A 21183-nucleotide genomic window follows, 5' to 3' on the forward strand; every position below is an offset into this window, starting at 1 on the left:
GGGACAAATCTCAATATCAATTGTGTTTCCAAACTCAGCTGGAACTAAGAAATGCAAACCTTACTACTTTTGTCCAACAGGGAGCAAAGCCCTTAGAGGCTCCCTCAATTTTGACAGAAGCCTTCGAGTCACTTTTACACAACTCAATTGTCTAGGACACACTTATGCACTGCCAACATTCGGGTGGTCATTTTTCAAGGCAGAACTACAGGTTAGGAGTGGAGGTGAACTGCAACACAGCCAAAGAATTTCCTGAGTCAGAGATTTTTCGTTGTTTTTTTGTTTTTTTTTTAACTTAAGCAAAGACTGGGGACTCAGTCAACAGGATATTAGAAAGATGATTTGTCTATTGGGCTGAGATAGCTCAGATAATCTCTAAAGATTCTTTAAATACCAACATACCACTACAACTCTACTGAAGACCCTTATGAATACAAAAATCTTCCAGATGTAACTTCTCCTGAAACATTACTGGAAGATAATGTTGTGAATGAGTAAAAATTCAGGTGCAATGAAGAAAGAGACAACCTAAAACATGCCACACATTAACTCAGCGGAAACTGTAAGAGCACAAATAGTGAGGGTCCAATAAGTCCAGGTAGGGCTTTGAACACTTAATGCACAGTACTATCTCATTAAATCTTCAAGCGAATGCACTGAGATGAGCACTGTTGTTATCCCCACTTTATGGAGGGGAACTGAAGCAAATGGCAGTTATATAACTACTCAGTTGTAAGGCTGGGATACGTCTGTAAGCATCTTGCTCTCACATCAGGGCTCCAGTACTATGTTCCACTAAGCATTTTCCTCTTAGATTGAGTTACATAAGCATCATTTTTTAAAAATCCTAAGCTGGGTGCTGGGGGCTCATGCCTGTAATCCTAGCTACTCAGGAGGCTGAACTCTGAGGATCATAGATTGAAGCCAGCCCAGGTAGGAAAGTCCATGAGACTCTTTTCTCCAGTAACTACTCAGAAAAAGCCGGAAATAGCACTGTAGCTCAAGTGGTAGAGTACTAGCCTTGAGCAAAAGAAGCGCAAGGATAACATGCCCAGACCCAGAGTTCAAGCCCCGAGGCAAAAAAAAAAAATCCTATACTCGACTTATGTAACTGTAACCCCTCTGTACATCATCTTTATATGACAATTAAAAAATACATCCTAAAACATAAAGATGTAAGATGACCACCCATTCTAGATACAATAAGACATCCTAAACTTACTTTACTATAATTTACTAAATTGTAGCTCTTGGAAAACTTGAAATCCATTTCCAAACCAAAGGCCCAAGAAGTAGCTTAAACCCTGCAATAATCTGGCTCAAAAATCAGTTGCAACATTTTCCTCTGACAGTATAACAAACTCATGCCACATCAGATATTTATATTTAGGCTAAATATCAGAGACGCCCAAATGGTGATTATGACAGAGCTGGCCCTCAGCTGTGGCAGTTTCCATTATAAAACGCACTTTATGGGAAGCTTGGATTCTGTTTTTAAACTGACTTGGAGTGCTGCTTAATAAGACAATATACCTTGGCTCCCCTCTCTTTGTTCCTTCATTTAAAAAACTAACCTATTAAGTTGGGGACTAGTTTAGTACCAGAGCATATGCCTAAAATGTGAGGCCTCAGGTTCCATTACCAGCACTGAAAAAGAAAATAGAACTCTTCTTCCATTTAAACTACAAGAGAAAAATGTTAGTCCATATGTAGATTCTTAATATATCAAAGCTGCATTTTAAAATATTCTGTGCCTATAAATATGAATGACTTCTAAATAATAATAACTCCTAGTTATCAGCTGTTTAAAAAATACAAAACTACTTAACTTCATGAAGATGAAATATAAGTATATAACGGCTACACAAGCTGAGTTTGCTTCAGCTCAGATGTCAGTGCTATGTTAAAAACCCACTAGCTGTTGAATCATGCCTGTAATGCTAGCTACTCAGAAGGCTGAGATGTGAGAATCAAAGTTCAAAGCCAGCCCGGTCAGGAAAATACATGAGACTTTAATCTCTAATTAATCAGCAAAAAGCCAAAATTGGAAGGAAGTGTGGTTCAAGTGGTAGAGCTCTAACCTTGAGCATTAAAAAAAAAAGTGGCTGAAAGCTTAAGGCTCTAAGTTCAAGCCCCAGTAGAGAAAAGAAAAAGAAAAAGAAAGAGAGAGAGAGAAAGAGAGAGAGAGAGAGAGAGAGAGAGAGAGAGAGAGAGAGAAAGAAAAGAGCCATTAATCCAGCTGAGGCAGAAAGATCACAAGTTCAAGGCTAGCTTGGACAATGTGTTAAGACCTCACCTCAAACCCAAAATGAAAGAGTCTATTAACAACTTTAGAAGATTTAGAAGAAAAAGATTTATGTATAACATAAATATTTACATGGAAAAATTTCATACACACACACATACACACACACACATACATACACACACTATTGTGGCAAAAAAAATCTAGAAATCAAGTGCTTTTGTAATATATATGTGTTGACAAAAAACAGCAATATTCTCAAAACAAAGGTCCAAATAACAGCAAAGATCCAATAATAATTAAAATATCTATTTTTGTAAGGAAACTGGCCCTAAAGGTCAGAGCCAGGGCCTCTCAACTAGGATGATATTGCCCCCTTTTCTCTTCTAACCTTGCACACACCATGGTCAGGAGATTGCTACATTTTTCTGTGCCACCCATCATGGCAAGACAGCGATTTGAGCTGTGAAGACCCAAACTTTGGAGAGGAAAGGAGGGTATCCTATGAGCCAACTTGATCTCTCTGCCATTTGAGTAATCTGACATACAGAGGCTCAGTGATTTTTTTTTTACCCTGGGGCAAAGGCACCTTTTGGGGAATTCTTCATTCAATTTCCATTGGGATCAAAAGAAAAAAATCTCTACTGCTAAGGTTTTCTGTATTGATCAGAAAGCAAAACTTGAATCAAACTGGTCTTAAGATCCTTTTCAGCTTTAAAATTACTAAGAATGCCAGGCACAGTGGCTTGTGTCTATAATCTCAACTCAGCTATGTCAGGGGCAGAAGTAGTAGAATCATGGTCTAGGCTGGCCCAAAGCAAAAGTACAAGAACCTGTCTAAAAAACAAAGCAATAAGAAAACTGGGGAAATGGGTCAAGTAGTAGAGCACCTGCTTAGCAAGCATAAGACCCTGAGTTCCAACCCCAGTATCACCAATAAGTATAGATAGATAGATAGATAGATAGATAGATAGATAGATAGATAGATAGATAGATAGATAGATAGATAGATAGATAGATAGATAGATAGATAGACAGACAGATAGACAGACAGATAGACAGATAGATATGGAGATAGATCTTAAAAAGCTGGCTGGGCATGGTGATGAATTATGGTAATACCAGCTCCTCAAGAAAGGATTACTTGATCCCAATATTTCAATGACCCCCTGAGCAACATAGCAAGGCCTGTCTCAAAAAAAAAAAATCACCACTCCAAAGAAGCTTGTTTATGTGTTTTATGTATCAATAGAAATTAAAGCCAAGAAATTCTTGAAGTATTCATTAATCCATTCAAAATCAACAACCATCACCCCCCCCCAAAAAAAAACTCATCGCATGGTAACATAAACAGTGTGGCACCTCTCATGAAAAATAACTATTTTCTGAAACACAGCATAATTTACTGAGAGGAGCAGTGCTGTTTTACATCCTTACAAATCTCTTTAATGTCTGGCTTAACAAAAGACAGCTGGTTTTTCAGATCTACTTCTGTATTCAATTTGTTAAGAGACATTGTTCTGGTTGAAGGACATCAAGAAATTTGGCCTCACACAGACACAGTTGTCCCTAGGTATCTTCTGGTGATTGATTCCAGGACTGCTTGGATACCAAAATCTGTGGATTCTCAAGCCCTTTATATAGAACCTATGTACCTTTTCTCAGATACTTTAAATTATCTCTTTATTACTTATAATGTCTAACACAATGCAACCACTTCGTAAGAAGGAAAAGGTATGTACATGTTCAGTAAAAGTACAATTTTTTGAGCATTTTAGGTATTAGGCATGAATCTTCAGAGATGATAGATATGGAGAGCTGTAAGCAATTGGAAAGAACAAGTCTTAATAATCTATATCTGTAGCTATTTTCTCTTTAATTTTTTTTATTGTTGTTGTTGTTGGTTATAGGGCTTGAAATCAGGGCCCACGTACTGTCCCTGAGCTTTTTTGCTTAGGACCAGCACTCTACCACTATAAGCCACAGCACCACTTCTACTTTTTTGGTGGTTAATTGAAGATAGGAGTCTCACAGATTGTCCTACTTGGGTTGGCTCTGAACCATGATTTTCAGATCTCATCCTCCTGAGGAGCTAGATTATAGGCATGAGCCCCAGCACCTGGCTATTTCCTCTTTAATATTATGGTTCAACAGCATAACTAAACTATGTTGAAAATGAACTATACAACTTGTGGGTGGGAGATGTGAGGGAAAAACTGGAAGTGAAGGAAAGAATGATATTGTCCAAAAAGAAATGTACTTATTACTTGACTTATGAAAATGTAACCCCTTTGTTTATCACTTTTGTAATAATAAAAAATCATATTAAAAAAGATATGCTATGTCTCAATTCAATGAACAGTTTCTTCTTGAAGTTTGTTAAATATACAGCATCTAAATAAATAAATTCTCCACAGCATAGTACACTTAAAATTCTTTACTTTTGGGGGCTGGGAAGGTGGCTCAGTGGTAGAGCGCTTGCCTTGCATGCATGAGGCCCTGGGTTCGATTCCTCAGCACCACATAAGCAGAAAAAGGAAGCCGGAAGTGGTGCTGTGGCTCAAGTGGTAGAGCGCTATCCTTGAGCTGAAGAGCTGAGGGACAGTGCCCAGGCCCAGAGTTTAAGCACCATGACCAAAAAATTTTTTTAAAAAATTCTTTACTTTCTCCCAAAAACACTGAATAATTTCAATTTTTTTAAATAATTAACTTAAAGAGTGGCTGCTAGAGCCGGGTGCTGGTAGCTCACGCCTATAATCCTAGCTACTCAGGAGGCTGAGATCTAAGGATCATGGTTCAAAGCCAAACCGGGCAGGAAAGTCCATGAGACTCTCATCTCCAATAAAGCACTAGAAAACTGGAAGTGGCGCTGTGGCTCAAGTGGTAGAGTGCTTGCCTTGAGCTGAAGAGTACAGAGACAGTGCCAGGCAGACCGACAAAAAAAAAAAGAGAGAGAGAGAGAGAGAGAAGCTTCTGGAAGAACAGTATTCTAACCAAATGACTAAAGTTACTCTCATGGGTAGTAAGTCCTACCCAATGTATAGTATTCTGGATTTCATGCCTTGCCAAGAGGATGCTATCTCTGTGGCATCTTTGTCAATGATACAAAACTTAAAGATTAGCCATGCGACAATATCAGACAAACCCCAATTTGAGGACCTTCTCCAGTACTTTTCCAAAGTACCAAGGTCATTGAAAGACCAAAGAACAATCACTGAAAAGAAGAACTACTTAAGGAGACAAAAAAACTAAAGATCCTAGACCTGGAACAGAGAAAGAACAATTACAAAAGCTAGAAACTCTAAATGCATTCGATATTTTAGTTAGTAATACTGTACCAAGATTAATTTCTCAGTTTTGATCATTTTCTCCATGGCTATAATGTAAGGCAAGGAAAACTTAAGTGATGAAGAGAAAAGAACGCTTATTCATGGAATAAGCCATCAATAAAAGAAAATTTTTCTTTTCTTTTTTTTTTGTTGGTCGTGGGGCTTGAACTCTGGCCTGGGTGCTGTCCCCGCGCTCTTCTGCTCAAGGAAGCACTCTACCGCTTGAGCCACAGCACCACTTCTGGTTTTCTAGTGGTTAATTGGAGATAAAGAGTTTCATGGACTTTTCTGCCCAGGCTGGCTTTGAACCATAATCCTCAAATCTCAGCCTCCTCTTTAGCTAGGATTTTAGGCATGAGCTACCGGCGCCCAGCTAAATTAAAGTTTTTCAAAAACAAATTGCTCTACCTTATATTCTCAGAATGTCAAATCCTTTGCCCCTACATGATTTTGTATCATCATGCAGTGGCCACTGGGAAAACAAAACATTAAGTTACAAAAATATAACAAATAAGACGTTTCATTGTACAATATCAAAAACCACATCTGTGAGTAGTATCACCATTGATCTCATCAGAAAAGCATTTCACTAACTGAGAAACTGCCAGAGTCATGCTGATGGAGAAAACAGTTTCCAAAAGTTTCATTTATTTTGAAAAACTAAGATTTTTTTTTTAATCACTGGCAACAAATTCAGTCAGATGTTTTTCTTGAAGTAATGGGTTCACTTTGTACTTTGTCAAAAGGAAAAAAAAGCCTGCCAAAAACCAAATTTAACATAGCCATATAGCCATTATGTATCTGTCCACTTTTCCTTCAAGTAAAATGGCACTCCGCGAAACACAGGTTCAGCATACAATTCAAAAACCACACATGTACTTTTCCTCAAGACAACCACCATATTAATAGAAAAGTGCTTCATACAAAATATAAACAGACATGGACTTTGGGGATATTTGGGGATATTCAATAAGGACATTCCTAAATGAAACTGTCAATTGTGTTACTGCAACTATGTGGCAGGAAAGCTCATTCCTGATTCCTGCTGCTGAGGCCAGCACTCATCCATCCAACAGCTCTTCAGTGCAAGGCTGGCCCAACAAAAATGACAGCTGAACATTGCTACAAGGATGGTTTGACCTCACATCCATGAAAAAGTTTCAGATTCTGGACCACAATTTGAAGAACTACCGGTTTAGAGTTCATCAGTGACTTTAATATGTCAAGATCAATCTTGACATTATGACAAAAAAACTGCTTTTCTTAAATAAATACAAGTAAGACAGTCTAACACAGTCATTGCTCACCGTGATAAAGTCCTCAGATGTTACTCACACTTGAAGGGTAAAATCTAAACAAACAGAAAAACCTTTCATTACAAATTCCAAAAGAAGCCTCATTTAAATGACTGTTCCAGGAAACATTTTGGTGGAAAAATTCAAGGACTTGACAACATACCATTCTGGGCTCTGAAACTGACTGTTCCTGACTCTTAACTATTAATCCAAATGAACAAGGATGTCCATTTCACTACCATAAAGAAATGCTATGACTGTCTCCTGCTAAACATTAGTCCTGAGCATACAAAATATGTTCAAATCAAAGAACATATTTCTTGTAGTACACACTGGGCCTTGAGCAACTTAAGAGCAAAACCATTGGGCCAATAAGTTACTGAAGCCACTGACCTTAGCCACCTGTGACAAAGGCGGCACACCTGAGAGGAACATAGGATGCATTGATTCTCATTATTAATGAAGAGTAGTTTTAAGAATTAGAGCTCTGAAATAGGATCTTTTTTTTTTTTTTTTTTTTTTGGTCGGCCGTGGGGCTTGAACTCTGGGCCTGGGCGCTGTCCCTCAGCCCTTCAGCTCAAGGCGAGCGCTCTACCACTTGAGCCACAGCGCCACTTCCGGTTTTCTGGTGGTTTATTGGAGATAGGAGTCTCAGGGTCTCTCCTGCCCAGGCTGGCTTTGAACCACGATCCTCAGATCTCAGCCTCCTGAGTAGCTAGGATTACAGGCGCGAGCCAGCGGCGCCCGGCTGAAATAGGTTCTTGAACCGAAGTCTAAGAAACAGATGTATCTAAGAAAGAAATATATATAAATAAATATAAATAGTGCTCATATTTGTAAGCACCAAAAAAAAAAAATCCAGTAACAATCAACTACTAAGAACTAGGAGTGTAACAGTGGTAAAGAAAATGCTTAGCGGGCTGGGAAGGTGGCTCAGTGGTAGAGTGCTTGCCTTGCATGCTCAAGGCCCTGGGTTCAATTCCTCAGTACCACATAAGAAAAAAGCCGGAAGTGGCGCTGTAGCTCAAGTGGTAGAGCGCTAGCCTTGAGCTGAAGAGCTGAGGGACAGCGCCCAGGCCCAGAGTTCAGGCCCCATGACCGGACCCCAAAAAAAAAAAAAAAAGAAAATGCTTAGCATGAGTGAAGCCCTAGGTTTAATCCCCAGCACACCACACACACACACACACACACACACACACACACACACACACACACACGCATGTGCATACACAAAATCATAATCATTTATTAATTCAGAGTTGTTGCTACCAAGTTTGAAAATGCCTTTCATGATCCCTCATAGCACTGAGAGTTTCAATCTTATCAACTCTGTCAAGTTGGCTGAGGGTTGTCTGTAGAGCAGTTACAAGTTCAAAGCTAGCACTGCAGGCCTGCTAGCTGAGGCTGCCCAGGGTTTCAGGACAGCCAGCCTCACACAGAATAAACATGGAGGCCGCTGTGTGCTCAGGAATAAATTCCTCCTCCAGCACTCACTCCCGGAAGGAACTCACTTTGTGTTTTCCCAATAGATTCCACGTTGAGTAATAAACAGAAGTAACAGATTTTGTTGGGCCTCTCTTAAGGTCAGAAAGATCTGACAATATCACAGTACAGTCCTCTGAAATTTTTCATTAGCATTCTTTTCTTCTGAATCATGTTAATAAAGTGAGATTTGTTCTGGGGTTTGTCCATAACTACTTACGGATGGGGAGTGGAGGGAACGAATGCTGGAGCCTGTGGGTGGGAGGCAGGCCCAGACTCAGGACTTGGAATATTCTACATGGATGTTTTCAAATAGCTTTCTTATTTATGTAACACTTGACAGACATTTAGCTAAGTCTGACACTGTCTTCTATTTTTTCCTTCTTCAATTGTCCATATTGCCCTTAGCATCAAGAGAAACTAGCACTTGACTTAAATTCAAATCTCCTTCATTTCAAAGCACAGAGATTGACACTATTTTTCCACAATTCCAGGCTGAGCTAATCCTCAATACTATTACCCCATAAAATACATCAAATGTAACAAAATAATGCAAAGTTGTGCTTCCCTTTTATGCAGGTCTTATGACCTGAACTTCAACTTCTGTGTGCTTGATTTCAAACTGAGATTTTTTTTTAAGTCATTTTTCTATATCCAAATATTTCAATGAACTTTAGTATATGCTACCAAAATAAGCTGAGCAAACACACTCTACAATACAGTATACATACTTTAAAATAATGGAGATATTTTAAATGCTTTAGGGAGCCAGTGCCGGTGGCTTAGGCCTGTAATACTAGCTACTCAGGAGGCTGAGACCTGAAGATCACAGTTTGATGCCTGCATGGCTAGAAAAGTCTGTGAGACTCGTAACCAGCAAAAAGCCAGAAGTGGCAAAGTGCCAGCCATGAGTGAAAAAGCTAAAGGACAGCACCCAGGCCCTGAATTCAAGCCCCAATACCAACCTACGAACACACACACACACACACGCACGCACGCACGCACGCACGCGCTTTAGAAGACTGAGATCAGATTGAGAAAGTACAGAGGTTGATTTTTGGAGGGATTTCCAAGGTGGTACTCTCTTGCTAACTAAGGATTTATAATAAAAGCTCTTTTCAATAACCATTTACCAAATGTAGTAGCAGTTAAGGGGGAAAAAATCACTTTTTGCTCCTGGCCCACCTAGGCACAAGGAACTCTTTTTTTTTTTTTTTTTTTTTTTCCAGGTCCTGGGGCTTGAACTCAGGTCTAGTGCTCTACCACTTGAGCCACAGTGCCACTTTCAACTTTTTCTGAGTAGTTTCTTGAAGATAAGAGTCTCATAGACTTTTTTGCCCTGCCTGGTCTCAAACTGCAACCTTCAGATCTCAGCTTCCTGAGCAGCTAGGATTACAGGCATGACCAACTGATGCCTGGCTCCTTTTTACTTTAAGAGGAAAAAAAAATAAAAGTAAAAGCCTTTTAGAGGCCTGATGCTGGTGCTTTGACATTTAACACTTCAAACCTTAATTCTTTCACAATAAACTAGACCTCTCTCCTCTCTAAGAAGGGGCCCTTGGGATGTATTTATTTAGCTAATGAACATTAAGTGGTTGTGTTTCTCTCACAGGAAAAAAAAAATACCACACAAAATGTCCTGAAGTTGCGCTTCAGGCTCTCTAAGTCTGCAGGGATCCATTCTATTCTATCAGCCCAGAGCCTGGAGCAATAAACTAGCATTTTAGAAAATAATAGGGCAAAGCACCCCCTCCTCTTGGCCCAATTCCAAAAGCCAATTGAACCCCGTGAGGTCCAGGCTAATCTCCATACAAACACTCTGCCAACTTTCTCCTACAGGCATTAGGTTTTTTAGCAAGGGCTTTACAAATAATCTAACACAATTAATTAGTGCTTTTGAATTCACCCCTATCATTAATGAAACTCTGCCAGATAGCCTTTGATAGCAGATTCTAGAGCTAATTAAGTTTGGCAGGCACAGAAGATGTAAAATTCCCCAGCGCCTGCCTGCCAAGCCCAGGCTGAGATCAAGCCAGTGGCAGGCAGAGGAGCGGTCCCAGCTGATCCTGGGCTGGTGAAGATGGTAGACTGCAGAATCAAGGCCCACAAATGTCCTCTAATATACCACACCCTGGCTGGACACTGGTGGCTCAAGCCTGTAATCCAAACTACTCAGAAGGCTGAGATCTAAGAACTGTGGTTCAAAACCTGTCCCAGCAGAAAAGTCTGTGAGACTCCTATCTCCAATGAACCACCAAAAAGCTGGAAGCAGAGCTGTAGCTCAAGTAGTAAGTAGAGTGCCAGCCTTGAGTGAAAAGCTAAGGGAGAGTGCCCAGACTCTGAGTTCAAGCCCCAGTACAGGACAAAATAAGACTCTCAAATTACAATCCCTCTAAGGACATTTGTTTTATTCTAATGAGTAGAAACTGTTTGGTATTTCTTCTCATTCACATCTACCCCACAAAAAAAGAATTAAAAAAAAAAAAAAAGATGTAGCCAGGTGCCTAGGCTCACACCTAAAATCCTAGCTACTCAGGAGGCTGAAACTCTTATCTCCAATAAACCACAAGAAAATCAGAAATGGCGCTGTGGCTCAAAGTAATAGAGTGCTATCCTTGAGCAAAAGAGCTCAAGGACAGTGCCCAGGCTATAAGTTCAAGTCCCAACAACAACAACAACAAAAACCAAAAAAGATATGTAGTTTTCCATATATCTGTATCTAAATATATTGTACAATAATAAATCTCATTCCAAATTTCCTTCTTACCATTAAAAAGAGTCAGGCGTGTTCCAAGATCATTCATTCTCATGACCTCAGTCATGTGGGGAATCTTTCTATTTTTCAGTATCTTATGCCACACGGGACTCCAGACTATTCCACATGTGTGGCCAACAAGATAAACATATTTTGGGGCAGCCTGAGGAGCAGGGGAGAGAAGAAGCTAGCAGGGGGCAATAAGAAGAAATATTGTTGCATTTTTATGGAATGTTCCACCACCTGGGGCTTGGGGCCGAGCCCTAGATTGTACTTAGTTGCTTGAGGTCCCTGGGCAGACAGGCATGAGATCTGACAAGCAACTAAGGAAATCTTTTAAATGATCCAATAGCAAATACATAAATTCATTTATTTTAAAATCCAACTTCTTGGGCACAGCGGTTAAATTTTCTTATTGTCTCATCTAAATTTATAAACAAATGTGGTGGGTTTTTTTCCTTTCTAAAAATCATGTTAATTTTTTCAAGTTTGAGCCAAGAGTCTCATTATAGAAATGAAGTAGGAAGTCAGCAAGGAGACCAGAGGTACAGTTCAAAACTAGAAACGTGGCCTGTCCCATCACTACACCTGCCACTTGGTAGGTTACTCAAAGTTTATTGACAAGATTAAAGGTTTGGGGAGGAGCTTGAAGTCTAAGGATCATGGTTCAAAGCCAGCCTGGGCAGGAAATTTGTGAAACTTTTATCTTCAGTTAACTATAAAAAGGCCAGAGGTGGAGCTGTGGCTTAAGTGGGAGATCAGAAACAACATCCAGGCCCTGAATTCAAGCCCCAGGACTGCTGCAAGCGCGCATGCGCACAACACACACACACACACACACACACACACACACACACACACACACACACACACACACACACACACACACACACACACACACACACACACACACACACACACACACACACACACACACACACACACACACACACACACACACACACACACCCTCTAAGTGTTTCAAATCCTTTCAGGCAGCACAAAAGAAAGAGCATGAACTCTGGAGTCGCTGCCTCTCTGCTCCTTTCTTTCTCATGATTGGGCTGTACATTGATGTCTGATGTTTTAACCTTTTCTTTCTCATCCTCTACCACATTTATTCCACTTATATAACCTTCTATCACTTGCTCTCAATCTAGAAATGATGAAAATAACACCTGCCTTCCCAAGACGGTTGGAAGGACCAAATGAAATAATAGGCAGAGAAAGCATTTTGAAACTAATTACACTATGATCAGATTATCGGCCTCGGCTCTTTCCCAAGGTTGCCGGCTTGTCCTTTTCCACTTAGCCATTTGTCCCATTACTTAGCCACTATCTTGGCTCACTGTCCCCTGAACACACAGAGATTTTTTTTTTTTTTTCCGGTCGTGGGCCTGAACTCTGGGCCTGGGCGCTGTCCCTCAGCTCTTCAGCTCAAGGTTAGCGCTCTACCGCTTGAGCCACAGTGCCACTTCCAGCTTTTTCTGTTTATGTGGTGCTAAGGAATCGAACCCAGGGCCTCAGGCATGCAAGGCAAGCACTCTACCACTGAGCCACCTTCCCAGCCCACTCAGAGATTTCTTAACAGGAAAGCAACTCAAACTATACCTATACCTATGGCCTATACCTGGAATTGCAGGAACATTCAGAAGAGATGAGAAGACGGTCTGCTCAATAGCCCTGTGTGCTCAGATTGTAGGCCAGCTCCTGGCAGGATGCACATGAGGCCTGCCCAGAGACCTAGGTGTCCTATGCAGTCCCTGGCATGGATGCCCAAGGCATTTTTTCTGCAGAACTCACCTCGGCAGACCTTCAGTAACCTGGCACAGTGGCCAGAAGGACACAGCCAAGACTCCCTTCCAACCCAACTGACTTCCCTGAGTTTTCCTTTCATGCTACTTTTTCTCCTTATAAAGACTCCTGGAAACACAGTCCTGCCTGACCTCAGCCAAGCCTCAGAGGCAGCAGCTAAGATTTTTTAAAGATGTGTAGAACCATCCTTCAAGTGAAAACTGAGTGAGTCTGACGACTGCAAGAGCAAACGTTTATTTTTCTAAACGTCCTTCTTTCCTTGCATTCGAGGGTCACAGGATCTAAGATGGTGCCAGCAGGCAGCACAGGGCACAAAACCCTTCCCATGCTACCCAACAGCCAAGGACCACAGAAGGGAAGAAGAGGATGGCTGCCTTCTGCCTGCCTTCATCCTCCCTGACAAAGGGAGAAGGAAAGAACCACTTTCATGAACAACCCAGCCCACCCATTCGGTCACAACCTGTAGGATCCTGGGGTTCTATATGTGTTACACTATGCTTGCCTCCTGGCCATTTATCAATAAGAGGCCTTTCACCACCACCATCTCCATCTCCCTAAGTGTGTGTGTGTGTGTGTGTGTGTGTGTGTGTGTGTGTGTGTGTGTGTGTGTGTGTGTGTGTGTGTGTGTGTGTGTGTGTGTGTGTGTGTGTGTGTGTGTGTGTGTGTGTTACTAGGGCTTGAACTCAGGGCCTCACACTCTAGCTTGACTTTTTCTCCAGGCTGGTGCTCTACCCCTTGAGCCACACCTCTACTTCCAGCTTTTTGCTGGCTCATTGGAGATAGTTTTCCAGACTTTCCTGCCAGAGCGAGCTTTGAACCACAATCCTCAGATCTCAACCTCCTTAGTAGCTAGGATTATAGGTAAGGTTTTTAAAAACATTTTTCCCCTAGGGGCTGGGAAGGTGGCTCAGTGGTAGAGCCCTTGCCTTGCATGCATGAGGTCCTGGGTTCGATTCCTCAGCACCACATAAGCAAAAAGAAAAAAGCCGGAAGTGGCGTTGTGGCTCAAGTGGTAGAGCGCTAGCCTTGAGCTGAAGAGCTGAGGGACAGTGCCCAGGCCCAGAGTTCAGGCCCCACGACCGGACTCAAAACAAAAAACAAAAAACTTTTTTTCCCCTAGTATTTGTACTGCCCTTATGGAGGACTGATCTTCAGAGGCCTTGAATTCTCCTCTCCAGGGGGCTGGTAGCTTTAAAATGGTGTCTTGAAAGCCTAAGAGGTCCACACAAAGTTTTCCAAGGGCACTCGTTATGGGATGCCAAAGAACAACCAAATTGAATATATCAGACGCATAAATGGAATTTGATTTGGGTTAAGCAATTTGAATGAGAAAACTTAAATCAAATTCCGTTTGTCAGTCAGTAATATTAGGTACTGAGGCTACCGCTCATTGATAGAGCACTTGCCTAGTACGCTCAAGGCCCTGAGTTCAATCCCCAGCACTACAAAAAGTTAATAGTATTAATAGTAATAGATAAACATGAAAGCTCAAAAAAGCTTTGAATCTGCGCAAGTATTTATGCTCAAGTATTTATGTACAACTACACATACACACATACATACACATATATATACAGGGGGGTATATAGCCCCCTTCCCCCCTCCCACCCACCCCACCCCTTGCTCATGGCTTGAAAGAGAAAGGTTTTAAGCAAAACTGACTCACCATCAATAGCATCAAAGCTATAGAGAGTCATCAAACTCACTACTTTCCCACCAAGTTCCTTCTTCTCCCTTGCTGTTTTTCAGCTGAACCCAGGCACTAATGAGAGCTGAAGGCCTCCCTTCCACCCAGATGTGATTAGATACCTTACCATCATACCCACAAATTTCCATCAAGCTCACCCTCTCTCTTTCCCTCCCCTCTCCTTTTTAATTAAGATCTGTTTTAATGCACAGGCAAAAAAGGCAAATTACTTCAATAATGAGACAAAATGAAAGTGCTGACACAGTGCTATAGAGAAAATGGGCAGTTCAAGTTCACACGTTGGCATTCAAAAACAAAAACCCAAAAAAAACCAAAGTTAGCAAGTTTCTTGATCAAAATTATCTGCATTGGGGTAGGGAGGAAACTGGCATTCCACTGTCCAGTCACACCAAGCAGTTTCTTTTGGGGGTCCCTCATTCTGTGTATGTCTTCACATAGCCCCTGGCCTGAGCCTACAGGAGGGAGCCGTCGTGGTGGGATCATTTTTCAATATGACACTCCCTTAAGGGCAGAGCTGTAAACTCTGGCTCTTCTGTCTCCCTGCTCGGTAACACTGAATAAACTGCCTAATCTAACCAGATCTCATTTTATCACCTATAAAATGGCAAAATAATTATACTCCACTCAGAGTCGTGATTATGTGAACTATTAAAAAGAATATCCTTGCTTGGTTTTATATTTTATAATTATGTACCCCAGTGGCTGCCTGCTATACACACTCAATAAATGGTAATTATTTAGGTCAATAGCAGAAGCAAAGAGCTTGCCAGACTCCAGAACTGATCCAACACACCACTCTCAGGTAGCTCCTTATAGAAGAGACACAAAGCAGATTATAGCAAAAAAAAAAAAAAAGAGTAAACCCATCCCCAAGCATATCAAGCAACCGCAACACAGAACACTAAGGCATTGGTGTGCAGATCTGATACTATTACTTATCAACCATACTCCAAACTAGTCATTCGATTCTTCACAGCCCTCGTCTCACAATCTGATGTCCTCTAGGAAACACAAGGCATTTAGCCACTTTTCTTGGTTTACTTTTTCCAGTGCTGGGGATGCAGCCCAGAGGCCTCATGGTGCTAGACATGTGTCCTACCACTAAGCTCCTTCCTCTACTTTTTAAAAAGCTACATATTGGAAGTGGTGCTCTGGCTCAAGTGGTAGAGCGCTTGCCTTGAGTTGAAGAGCTGAGGGACAGTGCCCAGGCCCAGAGTTCAAGCCCCACGACCAATCAATCAATCAATCAATCAATAAAAAGCTACATATTACATATCTGAGGTGGGAGCTGGTGGCTCACATCTGTACTCCTAGCTATTCTGGAGGCTGAGAGCTGAGAATCAAGGTTTGAAGCCAACTGGGGCAGGAAAGTCAATGAGACTCATATCGCCAATTAACCACCAAAAAAGCTGGAAATGGACCTGTGGCTCCAGTGATAGAACACTAACCTTGAGCACAAAGTTCAGGGACAGTGCCCAGGCTGTGAGTCCAAGCCCCATAACCAGCATAATAAATACAAATAAACAAAATATCTGAAATAAACACTTCCTTAAAAGCCCTAAGAGCATTACCTCTGTCTAAAAGACCTATTTATTCTGTAGCAGATGAAAACACAAAAAGGATTCTTCCATGAATTCTTATTTAAGGACAAAAATATTATCTTGCATCTACTCTATACAGGTACCAAAATTAAGTGGGATTTAAAATCAGCATATTTGACTCCAACCTGCCTTAATATCAGTGAGCTGGGTATCTGTGCATCTGATATTAGAATGCCTACACCCAGCCTGGTAAAATATACCACAAAGGTATGCATCTGCACAGTAATCCAATATTTTATCTGCCTAAAGATCATCCACATTCAAGTTTTGCATGAAGCATCACAGAACCTAAATCCTTCTAGAGTGAAGAAAAATGTATCCATAGCTTTTATTATGCAAGTTACCTGCAGTGGCCACACAGGAGCTCATCAGGGCAAAAAGCATGATGAAGGAGGGGGAGGCCATCTCCCGTCACCTCAGCTTCCGATCACACGCGCAGTCTTGGAAAGTCAAAAGTGACCTTAAAATTTTCTCTTCACTGTTTACAAATTGCCTGTTAAAAAAAAAAAAACATACACACACTTTTCAGTAAGAAAACACAGCAACATCACTTCCTAAATAGACACATTACAGGCAATTAAAGAGAATTTGTGGAAACTGTTTAAGAGATAAAAGATGGCTGGGAAGGTGGCTCAGTGGTTGGTACAGTGCTTGCCTTGCATGCATGAGGTCCAGGTTCAATTCCTCAGCACCATATAAACAGAAAGGCGAGAAGTGGCCCTGTGGCTCAAGTGGTAGAGTGCTAGCCTTGAGCTGAAGAGCTGAGGGACAGCGCCCAGGCCCAGAGTTCAAGCCCCATGACCAACCAAAATAAAAGTATGAAGATAGCACTCAAGCAATTGATGTTTGCTGGCTACCTAACAAAGATGTAGCACGAATAATTTTCAAATGCTTATAGTTGTCATTTTAAATCTTCAGTTTTGAACAGGGTTTACTTGTTTTATTAAGAGAGGGTCTCACTGTTTGCCCAGGCTGGCCTTGAACTGGGCTCAAGCCATGTTCCCACCTCACATTCCCCAGCAGCTTGGGCTAACACAGCATCTAGCTAAATCTTTGGCTTTCTACAGATTTTTCAGGATTACAGAACAGAACTGCGGTGCGCTATGATCTACCCAGTTAGAGTGTGTACTAGCAGCTGTAATGACACTTGAGTTGCCAATCTCCAGTACCAGCAAGCAGAAACAGCTCGGATTAGAGATAACCTAATGTTATAATGACAGGGTTATCACAAGGATCAAATTAAATTATACTGAGAATTCATCTTTTTAAAAAAAAAAAGAGCCATTAAAAAGGAAGAAATAGGAGGCAGGGAATGTGGCTTAGTGGTAGAGGGCTTGCCTAGCATGCATGAAGCCCTGGGTTCAATTCCTCAGTACCACATAAGCAGAAAAAGCCGGAAGTGGTATTGTGGCTCAAGTGGCAGAGCACTAGCCTTGAACACAGAGGCTCAGGGACAGTGCCCATGCCCTGAGTTCAAGGCTCACGACCAGCAAAAAAAAAAATTTTTTTTAAATAGAAGGAGAAAGGAAGGCTCTTAACTCCACTGTTAGCCAACATTTTAATAGGAACAAAAGCTCTTCCCAGCCTTTCAGACCCATCTGAGCCCATCTGAATACTGGACTAGATAATCTAGAATGTTCTTCTTAAAACCTCCCTATTCACAGTCTTATGTGTGACTTTAATAATGGTCTGCTTAACCTAGATTCCTACTCTCCCGACCATGGTCCTAACAATCCCTCATAGACCTCTTCCCCCACCCCACCCCCCTGGTCTACCTCCCCCCTACGTACACTTCAGTCTGACACAACACACAGAAGTTGTCAATGAGTAGAACACCATGGAGTGCCCACTATCCAGGCCTGGTTCTTCCCTGCCGGAAATAAAACCTGGCCCCCATCTAAGCCCTGGGTGAGGCAAGATGGTGCTGTTTTCCAGAACCATCTTCCCCAGAAAGCATCATCCCCAAAACCCAACTGCCATCATCTTCACTTGGAAGAAACAGCAAAATGAGATTCAATCATTTAAGTTCCACTGTATCCAACGGTATGGGAAGGTTCCTGGCAGTTGTAACATGAAATGTCTATGAGCAAAGGGGCCACTGGATCATTAGGGGATGGGTGGGAGGGTGTGGGTTTTCTGTTTGTTGGCCTGTGTGAGTTATCTATCCAGAAATAGTAACTAGAATATTTTAATTTTACCCAGGTGCCCATGGCTCATGCCTGTAATCCTAGCTACTCCAGTGGCTGAGATCAAGGATGGATGTTCAAAGCCAGCCTGGGCAGGGAAGACCATTAAAACTTGACACTTTTCTCCAGTTACCCAGCAAAAAGGGAGGAAACAGAGATGTGGCTCAAGAGGTGAAGTGCTAGCCTTGAGCACAAAAGCTCAGGGACAGTGACAAGGCCCTGAGTTCAAGCCCCAGTACACACACACACACACACACACACACACACACACACACACACACACACACACACACACACACAAGCTTCTAATTTCAAAAGGAATCTCTTAGATATGACTTAAGATTAAATGATTATATGTATAGGAGGAACTGTGGTTCAATCTTGGTATAAGATGGTGATTTAAAAAAAAAAAAAAAAAGCCTGTGTGAATACAATGTGGATGAGGGGGCTGGGAAGGTGGCTCAGTGGTAGAGCGCTTGCCTTGCATGCTCAAGGCCCTGGGTTCGATTCCTCAGCACCACATAAGCAAAAAGAAAAAAGCCGGAAGTGGCACTGTGGCTCAAGTGGTAGAGCGCTAGCCTTGAGCTGAAGAGCTGAGGGACAGAGCCCAGGCCCAGAGTTCAAGCCCCACGACCGGACCAAAAAAAAAAAAAAAACAATGTGGATGAGGGTAACAATGTGACATCTGTGTAGCTATGAATCCACTCTGGTCCCTACCAAATTTAGGTAGATGGTCAGGCACAATGGGATGGTGGTCGGCTCTGAGGATTGTTAGTCAATATCTACAATATATCCAACGCTAGAAAAGTGCCTCCAGGCGCTTTGAATGTTAAATGATAATCATTATTACTTATTCATGCTCTTCAAGGCATTTATATGGATAAAGTAGAAAGAGTAGGCCATGGTCACTTCTGTAAATCTTAAACTACTGTCAAAACTAGTTCAATCTCTGGTTTATTGCAAAATAAACATTACAACAAATGAGAGACAGACCGATAGAAAGACCAAACAACAGGATCACTAAGAAACTGAAGTATCAGTCAAGTTCAGGCACTATGATCTAATTCCAATAGCTGACTAAAGGGATGGGGGCAGGGTTCAGTTGACAGAGAGGTCCTTCCTAGCAATATGAGGTGTTACCAAAACAACCAGAGAAAAAGAAAATTAAAAAACTGAATAAACAACACAGCTTCCAAACTGATCGGAAGCCACACTGACTTGAATCATGTCTTGAGGTCCAACATTTCTGTCACCATCATTCCACAATACCTCAGATGAGATGAAAACTTCTTAATTTCCAAACTCAAATTCAACAACAGCCAAGAGTTTATCTCTATTTCCTCACTCCCCCCCATCCCTGCTTCTTCAAAACAGTCAATTTTCCTGAATGATCAGGAGAAACTGCCCTAAAAGAATACACTGATTCAGCCAATGCTAAGAGCCATTTCTAGAAGTCCTGTAGAAACTTGGGGATGGCTTCTTGGAGAGGCTTTTATGTGGACATAAACCCAAGCAGCAGGAGCCTGGAAGAAATATTTAATAAGCCCTTGACACCCCATCCACAATTCTAGAGGGTCTGCAGGGCTGGGCTGCATTAATCCAGAGGCTTAAAGCAGGTACGAATGAACCTGTGGGGAAAAAAGGCAAAATGGTTCTATTAAAAAAATAGAGACTGCAAATTGCTGACAAGAATATTGGGCAATTATTAAAATGCAGCAATTACAGATAGAACAGAGCCAAGCTAAACAGTTTGATGCCCAAGGCAAACCACAGCAAGTTTACACCGGATCTTAAAACATCTCCAAAGGAAGTGGAAGACAAGTTGGAACTCCACGCTGCTGCTCCTGACAAAGAGGGAGCTTTGCTGCTTTTATATGAGAAGACTCTCTCCATCACAGAACTTGGCCAAATAGAAAACAAGCTGCAGGAGATTTCTGTCTGGTCTGCCTCGTGTGGTGACAACATCCTAACACTAAGAGGGATGTGACCCCCACCTTGCTGATATCCATCTGTGGCCAGACCTGGGCACATCACACAACTTGGGGACCTGTTATCTCGTGAGAAGAATGCTGGATGCTACAAGGCTTCTGAGAAATTGGGGCTCTGAAATCAAACCAGGAAACAGAAACTGCTCTTCTCTGTGAGGTCTACCACACTCACTTTGCAAAGGCCATCTGATGCCACTCCATCTCTCTGGACTTTCTGAACTGTCACTTCCTTTCCAACTTTAAATAGGTTCTCTGAGACCCCCCACACACACACAGAACAATCTAGAGTCTACTGTAAAATAATCATTTGGCCCATAGGGGACAAAAACATTGAATATCCACAAATTAACAGAAGATGCTGAGAAAGAGCTTCATGTATTGAAGGAAGAAGATAATGAGCACTGGCGGTTCATTCCTGTAATCCTGGCTCCACAGGAGGCTTAGAAGTGAGGATCACAGTTTGAAGGCAGCTTGGGCAGACAATCCAAGAGACTTCTCTCTCCAACTAACCCCCCAAAAAGCATGAAGTGAAGGTATAACTCCAGTGGTAGGTAGAATGCCAGCCTTGAGCAGAAAAGAAAGCCAACAGCGAGCATGAGGCCCTGAGTTCAAGGCCTACTTCCAGAAAATACTAAAACAAAAACCAACCAAACGAAAACCCTGCTCAGAAACAGAGGAGGAGAAGGAAATTAAGACAGAGAAGAAAAAGATGCAGGCAAGTCTGCTCGTTTCAGTGTCTTCTGTGTTTACTTCAGAGGCCCCTGACCTGGGCACGCTTC

At 41.8% G+C, this 21183-nt stretch overlaps 1 protein-coding gene across 3 annotated transcripts in view; it reads right to left on the reverse strand.

The window, feature by feature from the left end:
• Tgfbr3 (transforming growth factor beta receptor 3) overlaps positions 1 to 21183 on the reverse strand; it is a 173025-nt gene that overhangs the window by 138536 nt on the left and 13306 nt on the right. For 2 of the 3 annotated variants that reach the window (XM_070007635.1, XM_070007636.1), the window contains exon 2: positions 16575 to 16723. In XM_070007635.1, coding sequence (XP_069863736.1) covers positions 16575 to 16635 — 61 coding nt within the window. In that variant the 5' untranslated portion in view covers positions 16636 to 16723. Of the gene's footprint in view, positions 1 to 14587; positions 14637 to 16574; positions 16724 to 21183 lie in introns of those variants that run through there. The other variant, XM_070007638.1, reaches the window with a different exon arrangement.

This window comes from Dipodomys merriami, unplaced genomic scaffold, assembly GCF_024711535.1.
Source record: "Dipodomys merriami isolate MVZ:Mamm:240054 unplaced genomic scaffold, mDipMer1.0.p SCAF_7, whole genome shotgun sequence".
Taxonomy (NCBI): domain Eukaryota; kingdom Metazoa; phylum Chordata; class Mammalia; order Rodentia; family Heteromyidae; genus Dipodomys; species Dipodomys merriami.